At 53.8% G+C, this 15710-nt stretch overlaps 1 protein-coding gene across 3 annotated transcripts in view; it reads left to right on the plus strand.

Annotated features, from left to right (window-relative positions):
• The window catches only part of SDK2 (sidekick cell adhesion molecule 2), a 258779-nt gene that overhangs the window by 148461 nt on the left and 94608 nt on the right, over positions 1 to 15710 (plus strand). For all 3 annotated transcript variants that reach the window (XM_087854153.1, XM_087854152.1, XM_045814625.2), the window contains exons 3-4: positions 2530 to 2636; positions 14000 to 14147. In XM_087854153.1, coding sequence (XP_087710279.1) covers positions 2530 to 2636; positions 14000 to 14147 — 255 coding nt within the window. The remainder of the gene's footprint in view (positions 1 to 2529; positions 2637 to 13999; positions 14148 to 15710) is intronic.

The raw sequence follows: 15710 nt of genomic DNA on the forward strand, positions 1-15710 counted from the left end.
ATTTTGCCCCAAAGGCTGGACCACTCTGCACTTGCACTGGCTGACCTGAGGGTACATCTCCCCTCCCCCCCACTCCGGCCAGCACTGCGCGTGATCGAACACGAAAGTCTTCGGCAGTCTGAGATGTGAACGTTGTCTTGTTTTGCTTGGCCTTTCATTGTGATGGGAGTTGAGCATCTTTTTGTTAGTTTTGGGGGCTGTTTCCATTCATAGTTCTCTCCCTGCAGCTTTTTAATAATTTTCGGATTCCATTTTCAAAGATAGAGAGCTGTTCCAGCCAATCTCGCCTTCCATCTCTCCTGTCAGGTCACCCCATCGCTTTCGAGACCCAAACAGTTTCCCCAAAGCTATCTCCCCTCCCTGCGGTCGAGGCAAGCGAGAGTGGGAATGGGCTTGAGGGTGGGGTGGAAGCAGAACGGGAAATTTGCCAGAGCCTGGGCGCCCGCTATCTCCCCTCCATCACACTGTGCGCAGTCGCGAGGGACAGATAAGAACTGCAGCCGGTGGCAGAGATAAGAGGCTTAGACAGCCAGAAGGTTCTGAATCACGGTGCAGAGCCACAGCCAGAACCAGAGCATCCATGAGTCCCAGGACAGAAGGGGGGCCCTTTGGAAAATGACGTCTGTGTTGAACTGGTTAGCAGCTGGGGTCACGCAGCCTCTGTGGGACCCTGGCCCTGCCTCTTACACCTATGAGACTGCCTGTCAGTGAGGAAACATTTCTGAACCTCAGTCTCCCCACCTCTAAAATGGGGATACTGATAAATGTACCCGCTCAAGGATTAAGTGAAGGACTCTCATATGTAGCCCCGCAGCTATTCGCCCTTGTTCGCATACGACAAGGAAAGTGAAGCTAGTGTAACGGGTTTGCATAAAATTTAAGTTTAAAAATTTGTTAGAATTGCTTTTATGCTGAGATTACATTTCTGCTCTGTGACCTCAAAATGTCCTTTTTAGATAAAAGGCTGACCTTTTCTGTTTATTTTTCTCTCCCTGCCTGGCACTTTTTAATATTATCCATTTGTGTTTTTTTTTTAAGTTTTTGGTTGCTGGATTGTTTGTCTGTTTGCTTTTTGGTTGGTTGGTTTTAATGATCTTACTTGGCAAAGTAAAATGTTGACAGTCTTATGTCAAGCCCCATTTTTTTAAGTGTTACTAGTCCATGATATCCAATAGTCTGGGAACTGCTGTGTGAAATGAAAAAATGTAGGGAAAGTACTTAAGACCAGGCCAGAGGCATAGCCGGTGCTCAGAAAGGGGCAGTGCTTGTTTCACTGTCGTGAGATGATGATGGTGATGGTGATGGTGATGGTGATGGTGGTGGTGATGGTGATGGTGGTGGTGGTGATGGCGATGGTGGTGATGATGATGGTGGTGGTGGTACTAATGGTGATGTTGGTGTCGGTGATGATGTTGGTGTCGGTGATGGTGGTGGTGGTGGCGGTGGTGGTGGAGATGGTGGTGCTCATGGTCCTGATAAGCCCCGGCTGGAACTTGTGTAAAAGGAAACTTAGCAACTCTTGAGAATAAGGTTGCTCTGTCCCAGGGATGGCATAGCCTAGGGCCAGGTGGCAATGAGCTTGTCCACCAAGTCAGCTGGGCAAACCCTAGGACACCCAAGAATGGAGAAGATGTTGTAGGCACAAGCCCCCTGATCCTCTGAGGTCCCTGCTGGGCCATCCACTGGTCTGGGACAGGAAAGGTGATCACAGAGGGGGCACCAGGGGAACTAGCCCCCTCCGTATCAGAGAGCACCACCTGCCCATGTCTTACCAGCCGGAAGGCCCTCTCACCAACTTGGCCTGGCCTCCTCCCTGCCTCTCAGCCAGGTCAGTGCCCTGCATACCTGCGCTCCAGCTACCTGTCCCCTACCACCAGACTCTGCTGCCCTTTGGGCCAGTCACGTGCTCCCAGAGCAGGCTCCCAACAGTCCTCCTTGGGTTCGTGCATCCTGGCCTCAGGGCACACACATACAGAAAGCCACCCTGTCCTGCTCGGGAGGCTCTGCCTTTTCCCTCCACAAAGTGGCAGTGGCGCTGTCTGGAGTGTTAAGGGTGAGTTGATACAAAGCATTTGGGGAAGCATAGGAAGGTTCCTGCCTCCGCCACCCCCATCCATTTCGATTCATATTTACAGTACAGTCCTGGGCCTGGCCGAAACAGAATGCCCCCACCTTCCCAGTTATGTGAGTCACAGGCAAGGGAGGACAGCAGCCTCCAGCAGAGGACCTCCAGTCCCGGAGGCCGGGTCACCACCAGGGTCAAGGGCTCAGGCATGGCGCCTCCCGTCTACGGGAAAATGCAGGCTGCTCCCTAAGCACCTGAGCAAAAGCCTGGCTGCCCTCGGGAGGGACGCTTCCATTGATGGGGACCTTCCTGTGACTCCAAGACATGGCAGAGAATCCGGAACTCCCTGGTGCTCTCCGTTCAGGAAGAGGGTGACCTGGCGACCGTCCCCCTCTGATCCCACTCTGACACGTGCATCCCTGCACCTGCCCGACTTGCTCACTGGCTGTCTCGTCTGCCCCCAGGTACATGATCACCAGCCTGGACCGCACCCACGCAGGCTTCTACCGCTGCATCGTGCGGAACCGGATGGGCGCTCTGCTGCAGCGGCAAACCGAGGTCCAGGTGGCCTGTGAGTAGTACGCTGGGCGACTTGGGGGCAGGGAGGGGTGTGGAGCAGGGGAGGGTCTGCAGGGTCCTCACCCACCACCATGCTCTGGGGAGAGCCAAATCCAGCCGTAGCCTCCCCTGCTCATAGGGTGCTGATGGTGGCCCTTCTCGGCTGTCATGGGAGTGCCCTCGTTTTGTGGTTGACAGGTGCTCTCAAGGCGGCACCACTGACCAGGGACACATACGTCTGTCGGCTCAGAGTTCAGCACTCTTTACATGGGACCGGCAGCTGCTTTTATAAAGGGGGCCCTGTCACCTGGTTCAAGGGCCTTCTCTAGGGTTGGCTGGGCCTCACACTTGGGGCTCTTCTTGGTGGCCCACCTGAACCTCTTCAGCTCTGACGCTCTTCTCCACAGACTTCCTGGTGCCCCCCATGACCTTAACCTTGCCATCCTCCAACTCGCTCAGCCCGGGAGCTGTAACAGCGAGCGGGTCCCGTGATCCGCGGGGTCATTGGGGGATGCCTCCTAGTGGCACCATGACCCTAAGAGGGAGGGGTGGGGATGACAAGTCTGGGTTCCTGGAGGAGCCAGGTGAGCAGACAGTAAAGTGTAGGCCCCTGCAAGTCCCTCTACCAGTCCCCGGAAGGACTTTCTCAAATGGAAGAAGGGAAGGCAGTTTCAGAAGATCCCAGGTGCATCTCAGGGACCAGGGCCCCAGAGCACCCAACAACACTCCCCTCCTGAGACTCAGCTTCCCCTTCCCGGGCTGCCTGCCATCCTAAAATAGCTGCCGTGTGCCACAAATGAGCCTCATTATGGGCTGTTTCATCTCGGGTTCTTCCAGGGGCAGAGGTCCGAGGTGGCACAGTGGGACATGGGAGATTGGAAAGCCTTAGTGAGCCTTGAAATAAAAAAATAAAAAAAAAAAGGGACACCTTCTCACCCGGAGCCTACAGGGGCTCGCCTCTGAATTAGCACAGGAGAGAACTTGCTACTTGAACAGAAGCAGGGTAGAGAAATCTAAAAGGAAACCTCAAGTGAGGCAAAGAGTGTTGATAATAATTATGGAAAACAACCGTAATCAAAAGTGGAGGACGGATTGTCTCCATAAATCAGCACTAAAGGCAACTCAGCTCACTCAGAGGAGCGGAAAAGCCCTGAGTTAAGATGATGGATCAGGGCACTGCCAGCGGCTGGAGAGCTCCCGGGGAGCTCCATTTAGCCAGCGCCCGGAGTCCCGCGGGGCAGGGGCAGGGGCAGGGGCAGAGCCACGGGCCAGCCTCCAGAGAGACTGCGTGTGCATGTGTGTGCCCATGTGCGTGCAGGTGTGCGTGCGTGCGTATGGGTTCCTGCACGTGTGTGCGAGTGTGTGTGTGTGCGCATCAGTCTGCTTCTTGGTCCCCTGCGTGTGGGAGAGAACACGTGTGCACGTGTGTGCATACACACGTATCCACATATCTGTGTGCAAGCATGCGTGCAAATGCGCATGCCTAGGTTGGTCTGCCCCTTTGTTCACCTTGGTGCTGGTGACGACACACGCGTGCGTGTCTGTGTGCATGCAGTTGGGAACGCCATCCAGGACACGATGTCCCCGACAGTCTAGGCTCATCCAGAGAATTCCTTGAGCTCATGTGCCCAGCGCACCCAGCCGGCGCCTGCACATAAGACGTCTGCAGTCAGCGAGCGTTCCTGCTGCAGTTCGTTTTCTGTAGCTCGTGGTAAGGAGAGAAGAAGCAGGCCACGGAATGGGAGGGCTCCTGGCACACACGGTTCTGGCCAAATGCAGAGCAGTGAGCTGACACTCGCACCTGGGCCGTGCGGTCAGCCCAGCGTCTGCCCCCTCAGCCGCCTCTCCCAGGGCATCGCTGTGCCCTCAAAGCTACGTGTCAGCTGGGCTCTGGGAGCCTGGGCACACGGTCACAACCGTCGTTGCCACCAGGCTCTACGGGGCTGCTGCTTAGCTGTGCCCGTGTGGCCACAGGTGGTCCCTGGCAGAGAACGGGGTACCTGGAAGGGCCCGAAGGACCGAACGCAGTGGGGAGGCCCAGGTTCTCCCCCTTCCTGACCACCAGCTGCAGCGCCCGGGCCAGCCCTGAGAACCACTCCTCAAATCACATCGAGCCACCTTGCTCTGTAGCATCGTAAAGGAGAAGCCACTCTTTGCAGCCCTTTGGACCTAACGCCAGAGGAGTGAGGGGAGCCCTGGGGACTCCAGCGGGCGCTTGAGAAAAACACTCATCCTAACAAGTTAATGACGGTTTCACCCCACCCCAGTGGCCACAGCGGGCCAGAGAAGGGAAACTCACCTCCCCGTCCCTTCCCTTGCTGAACACAACTTGTCTCATCCAGGGGGTCTCTCTCTCTAGTTATGGAAGTTGAAGAATTTGCTATCCAACCCGTCCCCCCCCCCCAATCAAAACACTCTCCAGGGTCCTGGGTGTGGGGAAAGGGGAGACCTGGCAAAACCACCCCCACCCACAACCTCACTATTTACACCTGTTGCTGGGCAGTGCACACCATTCTCTCCCGTCCTTATCCCGCAAGGCTGATGGGGGCGGTGGGGGGGGGGGGGGGTGATGGCCGAAGTCACACAGTGAGGAAGTACCAGAGCGGGACTTGAACCCACAGCTGCCCGATTCCAAAACACCCCCCCCCCCAACCACACTGCCGTCTAAGGTCAGGAAGAGATAAATCAAAATGCAGTGGGGGTGGGGAGAGGGGGCTTACGGGCTGAGGTCAGGGTTCCCATGGAACCCGGTGGGTGCCCTGGACTGTCATGTCCCATGTCCAGACAGCGCTGCAAAGGGATGCTGTGTCCACCTAGGATGAACACCATCTCACACCGTGGGGTGGGAGTCACATGCTCTTCTTGGCTGTCAGCAGAGGCGAGCAGATGAAAATACTTACAAGTAGTTCCCGGGTTCTTTTGTGCCTAAAACATGGCCATGCCACGGGATGGTGGGGACGGTCAGGAAGTGTGGTTTCCAGCCCCAACCTCGGCGCTAAGTAGCTTAGGACTCTGGGCACCTGGTGTATGCGTGCAGGGTGGGGGCAGACAAAGAAAGCAGCACGGCCTCCATCCCCCTGGAAAGGTGAGCACGTGCCCCAGGACGCCTTGGAACCCACACAGATTCAAGCCCATGTCTCTCAGGAGACGCTAAAGGAGATATGGCAGAGCCTCCAGAAGGATCCCTCCAGTGTAATTGTGTGCCTGTCTTTCCCCCGTGGGTTCCCAGGACAAGTGTGGGAGCCAGGAAGGCGTGTGGTACAAGGCACATCTCTAGATGGGGAAACAGAGGCTCAGAGAAGGTAGAGGACAGCCCAAGGTCCCACAGCCAGCATTTCTACCTTCCATCTTTTCTTGCCTCGCTACTGTCACACTGCAGGGTGTAGCCATGAACCGCCCTCCCACCCCCACCCCCGTTCAAATCCAGGCTCCCCTCTCGCTAGCTGGGTGACCTCGGGCAAGTTACTTAACGTCTCAGTGCTTTTGCTCCCTCTTCCCTTTGCGTCCCGGAATAAACATTCACCTTTCTCGCTCTGGCCGCCTTCGCGGGCGTACTCCTCGCCACCGTGTCTGCTCTCCAGAGCTGGGGCTACGGTGAGGCAAGGAGGATGCAGAATTTAAGGAGGCGCCCCCCCTCGGGTACTCACCGTGCACTCTCAGGATGCCAGTAGCAGTGCCTCCTGAAACCTTCTACCTTGCTCACCCAATCCCAGTCCGGGGGCTCTCCCGGCTGTGTGCCCTGCAGACCTCCTGCGTCTGTCTGTCTGTCCACCTGCCTCTCTCACACAGTCACACAGATGCCCACAGGTCTAAGGATGGGTGGGCAATGGCTGCCTCTGCAGACCCCTCCGTCTCTCCCAGTGGGTTTCTGCATCCCAGGGGGCAGAAGGCTTTGCCCTGAGGCTCCAGGCAGCCGGTTCCTGGTGATGCTGCCCTTCCGGGCTCCTTCCGGGACTGGGCCAGGCAGGACCACCACCCCCTTCCCAAAGACGGACTCTGAATTGGGTTCTAACGAGAAATTAATAAGGCAGCTGTGCTAACAACTAATGATAATGGCAAAGTCGTTACAAAAAGATTCTTTACATGTTTTTAATTACAGCAATTAAGAGGAAGTCAATAAAACATCCACCCCCTCCCCAGCTCCCTTTCTGCCTGTACTCTTCACCATCACCACCACCCCCCGCCCCAGTCTCCTCTTTGTCTTTAAAGTTGCCATAAATTTCTGGCTTGCAGTAAGCTGGCTGAACGGCTGAGGGGTTAGGAGAGGCTTGCTAGGTCAAGGATCCTTCCCGGCTGTCCACATCCACATTCTGAGAGCAGCAAGCCCATCCATAGGCCCCAGGGCAAAGCGCCCTGCCGTATCCAGAAGCCACCTGTACAAGATGGGACATGAGGTATCAAGACTGTGGTTGGGGTTGATGCCCATAAGGCCACCAGTGGGCCCGTTTTTCTTAATTCTTGACCTGAGTGTGAGCATTGAATGCGGAATATCGAGGGGCTGTGCTACAGTTCTAGAGAACATTATTGTGTCTTTCTGGAGCACCCATTTTGCCTGAATGATTCAATCACTCGTGCAACAACTCCCGCTGTATGCCCACTGCATTGCTGAGCTGTGTTCTAGGCAGGGAGGACACGGGAGACGAAACCGGGACACCTGTTCCCGCCCTCAGGAAAGGAGTAGGGTGCCGTCAAAGTTAAAAGGTGAATATATGATAGAATACAGAACATAGAAGGCCCATGGAGAAAAATAAAGTACTATAAGGAAAAATGAAGCCAAGTAAGAGGAATGGAGCCTGGAGCAAGGGTCTTGTTTGCTGTAGTGGCTGAGAGAGGCCATCTGGGGAGGCGACATTGAGCAGAGTCTCAAAGGAAGCAAGAGGGTGAGTCACACAAAGGGATAAGATCTTTCTGGCCAGGGAACGGCAAGTGCAAAGGCCCTGTGGTAGGCTTGGGTGTCTGAGGCCAGGGTAGCTGAAGCAGAGTGAGGGAAGGAGAGAGTGGAAGGAGATGTAGCTGAGGAAGTGGGGCACTAGAGACAGATGGTAGCATTTGAGAGGGGGTCGGCACTTTTGATGTTACAGTGCAATGGAAATAAATATGCATGGTTGGGGGAGAGGCATGATACGATCTGTTGGAGGGAGAAAGTACTGTTTCCCTAATAAACAAAACCACAATGATCCACCATCTCATGTCCACCAGATTGGCAAAAACCAACGAGTCTAGCAAGACCAAGAGTTCTCAGAAACTCCCATCAGTGCTGGCGGGAGCGCGAAGTGGTAAATTGGTGATTTGGAAACAGTTTAGCATTATCTCGTAAAGGTAATGTGTGCATGCCCTAGGACCCAGCAGTTCCACGCTTAGGCTCATGCCCTAGAGACTCTCTTAGCCATGTGCGCCAGAAGATCCACGAGACTGTTCTTAGCAGAACAGCAAAACGCTAGAAACAGACCCAGCCTGCAGGTGGGCTGTGCTCCCTGGCCACATGGACATCCAGGCAGCATAGCTGGAGGTCAAAAAAAAAAAAAAATTGCACCAAAAACAAATCGCAGCAGACATACAAAATAATTCCAGGTATAAGGGGCTTGGAACTAAACTACATTAACCCTAAATTGTTTAAGGATGCATTTCTATGTGGCAGAACTTGGGGGGAAAGCCATGTGTGATTGCCACAGTATTCGGGGTGACAGTTACCTCTGGAGAAGGAGGGGAGGTGCCTGGGGGGGCCAGACACCATGGTGGGAGGGGGGAGGTTTGTTAGTGTTCTGTTCCCAAAGCTGGGTGTGGGTATGTGAGTGTTTGTTCTAGTCTTCTGTAAAGTGTACATATAATTATATGCACTCTTTTGTACGCATGACATATTTCATGATAAAAAAATGTTTTAGAAATAAATAAAAGCCATGAATGTATCCTGAAGTGGAATGCGTACTTCACAAGACCTTTTAAGATGTTAACAAAGACATCAGGAATTTGGAGGCCACTTCCATCTGTGCCCCAGGCTTACACTTCTTTGCTCTTTGGGGAATCCGTTGGGAAAGGTGGATCAGCGCTGCAGGCAGAACACGGTGTGTTAACAAGCCGGTACCTCGGGGAGCAAGTGCGAAAACTCTGATCTGTTTCCGCCTTAGTGTGTGTGCATTTTCCCAGGGGTTCCTGGGGCCCCAGGCTCTGCCAGCGTGTGGCCTCCCTCCTTCTAGCCTTCCTTTTGCACTGGCCGGCTGAGTGGACACCCCCTTGGCCCCTTGCTGCTGCTGTTCAGTGTGTGTTTGGCTGTGCCTTGTGGCCTGTGAGCAGAGCTGGGGGCTCCTTGAGCATGTCCTGGAAACCCACTTGACTCCAGGCAGTGGGGAGAATGGGAGGGCGCCGGGGGCCTGCGAGCCATGGTGAGGCGGGGAGATGTGGGATGGAAACGTGGAGGAGAGCATCAGCTGCAAAACGTGGGCCAAGACCAGCTGTGCCCTTCCTTCCGTCCCTCTCACCCTTCATACGTACATGCCTGCACCATGTACAGTCATCCGTCCCCTCCTCCCTCCATCCGTCCCTCCCTCTTCCCCATTCCTACATTCATCCCTCCCTTCCTCCCACCATCCCTCCCTCCCTCTTCACCCATCCCTCCATTCAGCCATTTCTTCCTCCATCTGTCCATTCCTCTACTCATCCATCTATCCATTCATCCTTCCCTCCATCCATCCATCTCTCCATCCCTCCCTCCCTCCATCCATCCATCCATCCATCTCTCCATCTCTCCATCCATCCATCTCTCCATCTCTCCATCCATCCATCCATCCATCTCTCCATCTCTCCATCTCTCCATCCATCCATCTCTCCATCTCTCCATCTCTCCATCCATCTATCTCTCCATCCCTCCATCCATCCATCTCTCCATCCATCCATCCATCCATCTCTCCATCTCTCCATCCATCCATCCATCCATCTCTCCATCTCTCCATCCATCCATCCATCCATCTCTCCATCTCTCCATTCATCCATCCCTCCATCTCTCCATCTCTCCATCCATCCATCCATCCATCTCTCCATCTCTCCATCATCCACTGAACAAACCCGCTTCCCTGCCCTATCGATGTTCTTTTGTTTCCTCTGCCTAGCCCTTCTCTCCTGTCTCCTGGCCCTCACACACTCTCTTCCATCTGAACCATCACCCCACCACACACGCGCGCACACACACACACACACACACACTCTTAGCTAACACCTACTCTTATTTATGTTTCTGCTTAGAAGAAGCCTCACCACCACCGCCCCCAGGCTAAAGTAGGTCTCCTGCTGCTGCCTCTCACAGAACAGCCCTGTTTCTCCTTCCTAACGGTTGTCACAGTATGTCACTGAACATTTGTCTGTGGGTTGGCTTGCTTGTGCCTGTTTCCACGAACAAACTCTAAGCCCCACAAAGGTAGGGACCAGGTCTTTCTTCATTACCTACCAAGACCAGCTGTGCCCTTCCTTCCGTCCCTCTCACCATACATACATACATACATACATACCTGTATATGCGTGTACAGTCATCCATTCGCCTGCCCTCCTTTCCTCCATCCATCCCCTCCTCCCTCCATTCATCCATCCCACAGTAGGGGCTCAGTAAGAGTCATTGCGTGATGGCATTGGGTGAGTTTTGAGAGAACCTACCGTGTGCAGAGTACAGGGCCAGGTGCCTTGTAGGGACTTGCTGATGAACGCGATGCCTCTTGAAGTTTATGGTATAGTAGGGAGAGAGAAAGGATGTGCATGAAGCATGTTAATGTAGGGGATGAGTTATGAAAGAAGCAGAGAGGAAATGCAGGGAGGGGGCCAGGTTTGAATGCTGGCCCTGCCCAGCCCTGACTGCTTAACGTTGGATAAGCCACTCTATCTCCATGAGCTTTAATTTCCTCACTGACGAAATGGAGCTAATAAAACTAGAGAGGGGAGAAAGAAACACTATTACCATGAAATTGCTTTAAATTGTTCAAATATATCTTCAGAGTTCTGTGAAAAGTTTTTTAAATAGATAAAATTATTGTGAGAACTGAAATCAATGTGATTTATTAATGCAATTTTTTATAGACAGAGCCAAGTAATGGAAATTAATAAACAACTAAAAATGTGTATTTAGTAGAGTCGAGCTGGCCGTGGTAGCACGAGGATTACATGCATGTGAAGTCCACCCAGAAAGAAAGCTGTTGTAGGGTCAGTGTGCAGCCGTCTGTGTTCTTTAATTCCATTTGGTGGCATGGGGTAATCTTTGCTGAAGAGGTCGTTGTTTCAACTAAGCTGTGAAAAATGTATACGACTCTAATATTTTAATATTACAAACATTAGATATAATTTTTAGCACTTTAATATGCTCTTCCAGTTTCTATGTCTGCGTAACAAATTACCCCAAAGCGTAGTGGTGTATGGCGATCATTTATTAGGTCACCGAGTGTGTGAGCCTTGGATCTAGACAGGGCACAACAGGGATGGCTCATCTCCACTGTATATGACTGCGGTCTCCACTGGAAGACTTAAAGGCTGGGGACTGAAATTATGTGAGGGCTCACACATCGATTCACATGTCCAGTGTGGGCGCTGGCTGTCCTCTGGGGACCTCACTTCCTCCTTTCATGCACCCTTCCCATGTCTGTGTGGGCCAGATTGAGCTTCCTTACAACATGGCGGCTGGATTCCAAGTAGATGTGTCTGGACAGAGAAATGGATCCAAGGGGAAGCTGCATCCTTTTGATGACCTAGCCTTGAAAGTTGTATACCGTCACTTCCAGCACATTCATAAGAAGAGCATGTTTGGATGGGAGATAAATACTGGTGCAGCCGTCTTTGGAAAGATAGATTGTGACACACACGTGTAGTATCTCCCGTAATCCTGACTACAACCTATGAGGAAGGTACTCTTCATAATGCCATTTTACAGAAGAGGGAATTAAAGTTCAGCAAGGTCAAAATTTTGCCCAAGGTCATGCCTAATAATTGACAGAACTAGGATTTGAACTCAAGTCTCAGGGACTCCAAAGCCATTACCATTACATTTACTGCCTGCCAAATATAGAACAAGGATGCCAACAGCACATCCTCTTTCTCGAGAACCTTCATTGGCTGGATCCCTCTGAGATGCTGTTGAATCATGGCACCTTGGTGAGTCATAGCTTGTTCTCATGGCATTCTAGGCAGGGACCCCACACAAGGACAGGCCTGAGATGAGAAGCAGGGTGTAATTCAGTGTGGCGGGAGGGCACGTGATGTGCTGTGGGCATGAAGACAGGAAAGGTTGATTGGGGTCAGATTAGGGAGGGACCTGAATCAAGCCAGGGGATTTAGACTTTCCTGGGACAATGAGGAGATCCCAAAGTTTCTGAGCAAGTCGGCAATATGTCCAGAAAAAATTAATTAGGAAGAGTGTGAGAGATGGAGGGGTGGGGTGGAGCTTATGGGGACCTTGTTGGGGGGTGTTCAGAGCAGCTGGAGTAACGGGATTCGCTTGGTGGTGGGCCTGTGGGAACTGGGGCCAGGGGGGCTTGGTAAATGAGAGGGATATCCCAGAGGAAGAGTCAAAGGACTTTGTGGGGACAGGGAAGGAAAGCAAAGCATCACAAAAGGCTCCAGGGCTGGTGCAGGTGGGAGCTGTTCACAGAAGAGAGCAAGGAGGAGGTAAGAAATGCCAACATTTTCTGTTGGAAATCGAGTGTTGGGTGTTGGAGCTCAGAGAAGAGCCAGAGCAGATATGAGAGTCTTTGCAGAGGGCCCGTGGTCAGAGCCATTCGATGAGGGGAGGCCTCCAAGAGGGCAGTGTGGCCAGGAGGAGAACAGACCCCAGGGCTTTGGAAAAAGAGGATAGGCCTATGGTTCTCAAACTTTGGCCTGTAGCAGCATCCTGGAGAGAGTGAATCAAAAACTCAGAGATCCAGGTGCGTTGAAGCAGGGCCTTTCTGTGCCCTGGGGAGGAGGGAAGGGTGGGAACAAATCTACAGGCTTACCACGTTCCCAGGGGATTCTGAGACCCATCAAAGTGTTAAGAGCTGCTAGCTTGAGCCCAGACCGTCGTTCTCAACCTTGGCTCATGTTGGAACTACCTGAGCAACTTTAGAAATACCCACACCTGAGTCCCACCCACCCTTCAGCGGACCTTAAAGGCCCCTCGGGGGATTCTGAGGTTTAGCCAGGCTGGGGGATGCCTGGTTGAAAGAGAGGGAGAAGAGGCAGCAGTATTCGAGGGGTTGGAGAAATAACAGTGAAAGCAGCAGGAGACCAGGTGGCTTAGGACGTGGCCCCCTTGGCCAGGGAGGGGACGGCAGGCAGTGGGGACATGCAGCTAAGTGTTCAGTGGTCAGAACCTGATTGCACACGGGAACGCTGATGGCCAGCTCACACCCCAAACCAGTGGAAACAGAAGTCTGCAGGTTCAAGAACTTGACATCAGCACTTTTTCTAACTGGAATGTGGCCAAGTTGGGGGCAGTGATGCTTCTCACACTTGAACATGGACACCCTTTACCAGAGGTCTGTTGAAGATGCAGTAGGTCTGGGGTGGGGCTTGAGACGGGCTCCCAGGTGACACCCATGCCGCTGGCCCACGGACCACACTTTGAGTAGTAAGGATGTATGTTAGTGTTCAAAAGTCATCATGTTCAGCACAGACCCCTTCCTGTACCCCGTTGTAACCCTCTGCTACTAGAATCAAACCCCACCCCAATTCTAGCAGGCAGGTGAGCAACCAGAAGTTTCCTGCCTTCATCTCTGCCGCTCTCTTCCCGTCCTGGCTGACATGTGAGAGCTAGGATAAATGTTCCCCTCCTTATCTGCCAGCGGGGAGGCATGTTTTTAAAAGAGCAGTATGGTGTTTCCATTCACACTTGCATGCAGCCTCATACACTTCCCACCCAAGGCAGAGGAGGGAAGTCATCTCCACACTCTGTGAGCATCCAAGACCCCACTCTCCCCAGTGTGCCCAACCTTGCCTCCATCAAGAACCTAGGAAACCATCCCCAAGATGTGCCTCACGCTGAAACCCCAAGTGCCCTGTAGGGCAGACTCCAGACTCAGATCTGAGTTCAAATCCAGGCTCTGCCCCTTCCTAGCCATGTGCCCTTGGACAAGTCAAGGAACTTCTCTGAGACTGTCTGGGCAGTTTTTCCCTTTGTAGAATGTGTGATATCATGACCAACCTCTTCGTGGTTGCTGGATGAATTGATTGGTTCATGGATATATGGATATCAGCCCCAAAAGCACGAAGCGGGCCATGTCATAATGATGGGCTTAGGGGGTGGGGTGATGGGGTCAGGTGGGTGGCCTGAGCCCGGTGGCCTCCTTCCCCCCACAGTCATCCTGCCGCCACCACTCCCAGCCCAGGAGCAGGCAATCTGACCCCCACGTATGCTCTTCCCTCCCGCAGACATGGGGAGCTTTGAGGAAGGCGAGAAGCACCAGAGTGTCTCCCACGGAGAAGCAGCTGTCATCCGCGCCCCACGCATCGCCAGCTTCCCACGGCCACAGGTGACCTGGTTCCGGGACGGCCGCAAGATCCCACCCAGCAGCCGCATGTGAGGCCCTGCTCTGGAGGGGGACGTGGGGGGGGCTCGCCCTGTGGGAGAGGGGACTTGGGACCTCCCGGATGACAAGAGAAGGGTGGCTTCTGGGAACACATGTGTGAAGACTTAGAGACGCAATAGCTTGGTTGCCTTCCTGGGGAACCCCAGGGCGTTGGCCCCAAAGCACTTAAACCCCCAACAGGCAGCGACAGAAGCCATTCCCATCTGCGGCAGATGCGGGCATATCCCCAGCAGGGTGGCCACCCGGCGGCTTCCCGTGTGGGGTGCGGGTGTGGCTGTGTGTGTTTTGGCTGCAAGGAGGCGGGAGGCCAGGGCAGGCCCGGCAGGGAGAGAAACACATGGCCCTTTCAGCATGAACAAGGACCCCTCTGTGTGGCCCAGGGCGTGGGTTGTGGCAGCCGGGCTTGTGGGCAGGAGCCAGGGAGCCAACACCTCCAGAGCGGGCGAGGGGCAAAGCATTTCCTCCAGGGACGCTCCCGGCCCTCCTGCTCCCTCCTCAGGGCCTGGAGCCAGCCCAAGCTCTCCCCTTTGGACTCCAGCTCTCCCCACCCCTCCCAGAAAACAAGAAAGACCACCTTTGTCCTGGTCTCCTCGGGCCACAGGTCAGCTGTGGGTGGAGCCTGTCCTGGTCTCTGTGGGAAGTGGGAGCCGAGGTGGACGGTTCTTGCCTTTGGTGAGAGAGAGGCCTCATCCCGACACGAACAGCGGCTGTCGTTCATTGAGTGGCCGCTGCGTCCTCGAACCTGGGCTAAGCACACATACACGTCATCCTCTCCCCCAGGATGGGTGTGCACCTCCAAGCAAGAGACGCTCTGTCTCCTTCCCCTTTCGATCCCCAGAGCGCACGCTCAAAGAGCGTCCGTCAGAGGAACGACCCTCACAACAGTCCGGGGAGGGGGCTGGCTGTGTCTCCACTTTGGGGACCGTAGAGCCCCCAGAGCTGAACTGCGTTGCCAGGTCTCACACAGCTAGCTCCAGGCTGGCCGACTCCAGAGTCAGGGTCCTTAATTCTGTCTTATGTGGAAATTATGTGACATCGGGGACAAAGACAAGGAGAGAAGGAGGATAACGTGATTGCTCGTGTAGGGAATTGGTCCTGGTAGTACAGTGATTCTCAACCTGGCTACCTGTTAAAATCATTTTGGACAATTTAAAATGTGTTGATCTTTAGATCCTACCCCCTGCACATTCTGAGTTTGTTAAAATGGGGTGTACCCGGGCGCTGAGTTATTGGTTTTTTTTAAAGCTCCCCCGTTTCTGACGTGCAGCCACCACTGAGAACCGCTGTCCTAGAATATATCCGTTACCTACAGATACAGTAATGCTGCCTAACGAAAGGTCCCAGGGACCTGAGGCAGTAGGCTTGACCTGTCATAGGAATGTGCAGATTGGGACCTTGGCTCGGGCTCTCTGATTAGCCTGGGGTCGGCTCACTGTTGACGGGTTAGAATAACCGGGGGGCCCTGCTCCGCACGTCCCAGCCCCCAGCCAGCGAGCCATCTCCCGGCAATCGCAGAGGAACAGGGAGGAAGCAGAAACGTGGGTTTGCCAAGC

This window comes from Ursus americanus, chromosome 23 (assembly GCF_024610735.1).
Source record: "Ursus americanus isolate L20-20 chromosome 23, mUrsAme1.1.p, whole genome shotgun sequence".
Taxonomy (NCBI): domain Eukaryota; kingdom Metazoa; phylum Chordata; class Mammalia; order Carnivora; family Ursidae; genus Ursus; species Ursus americanus.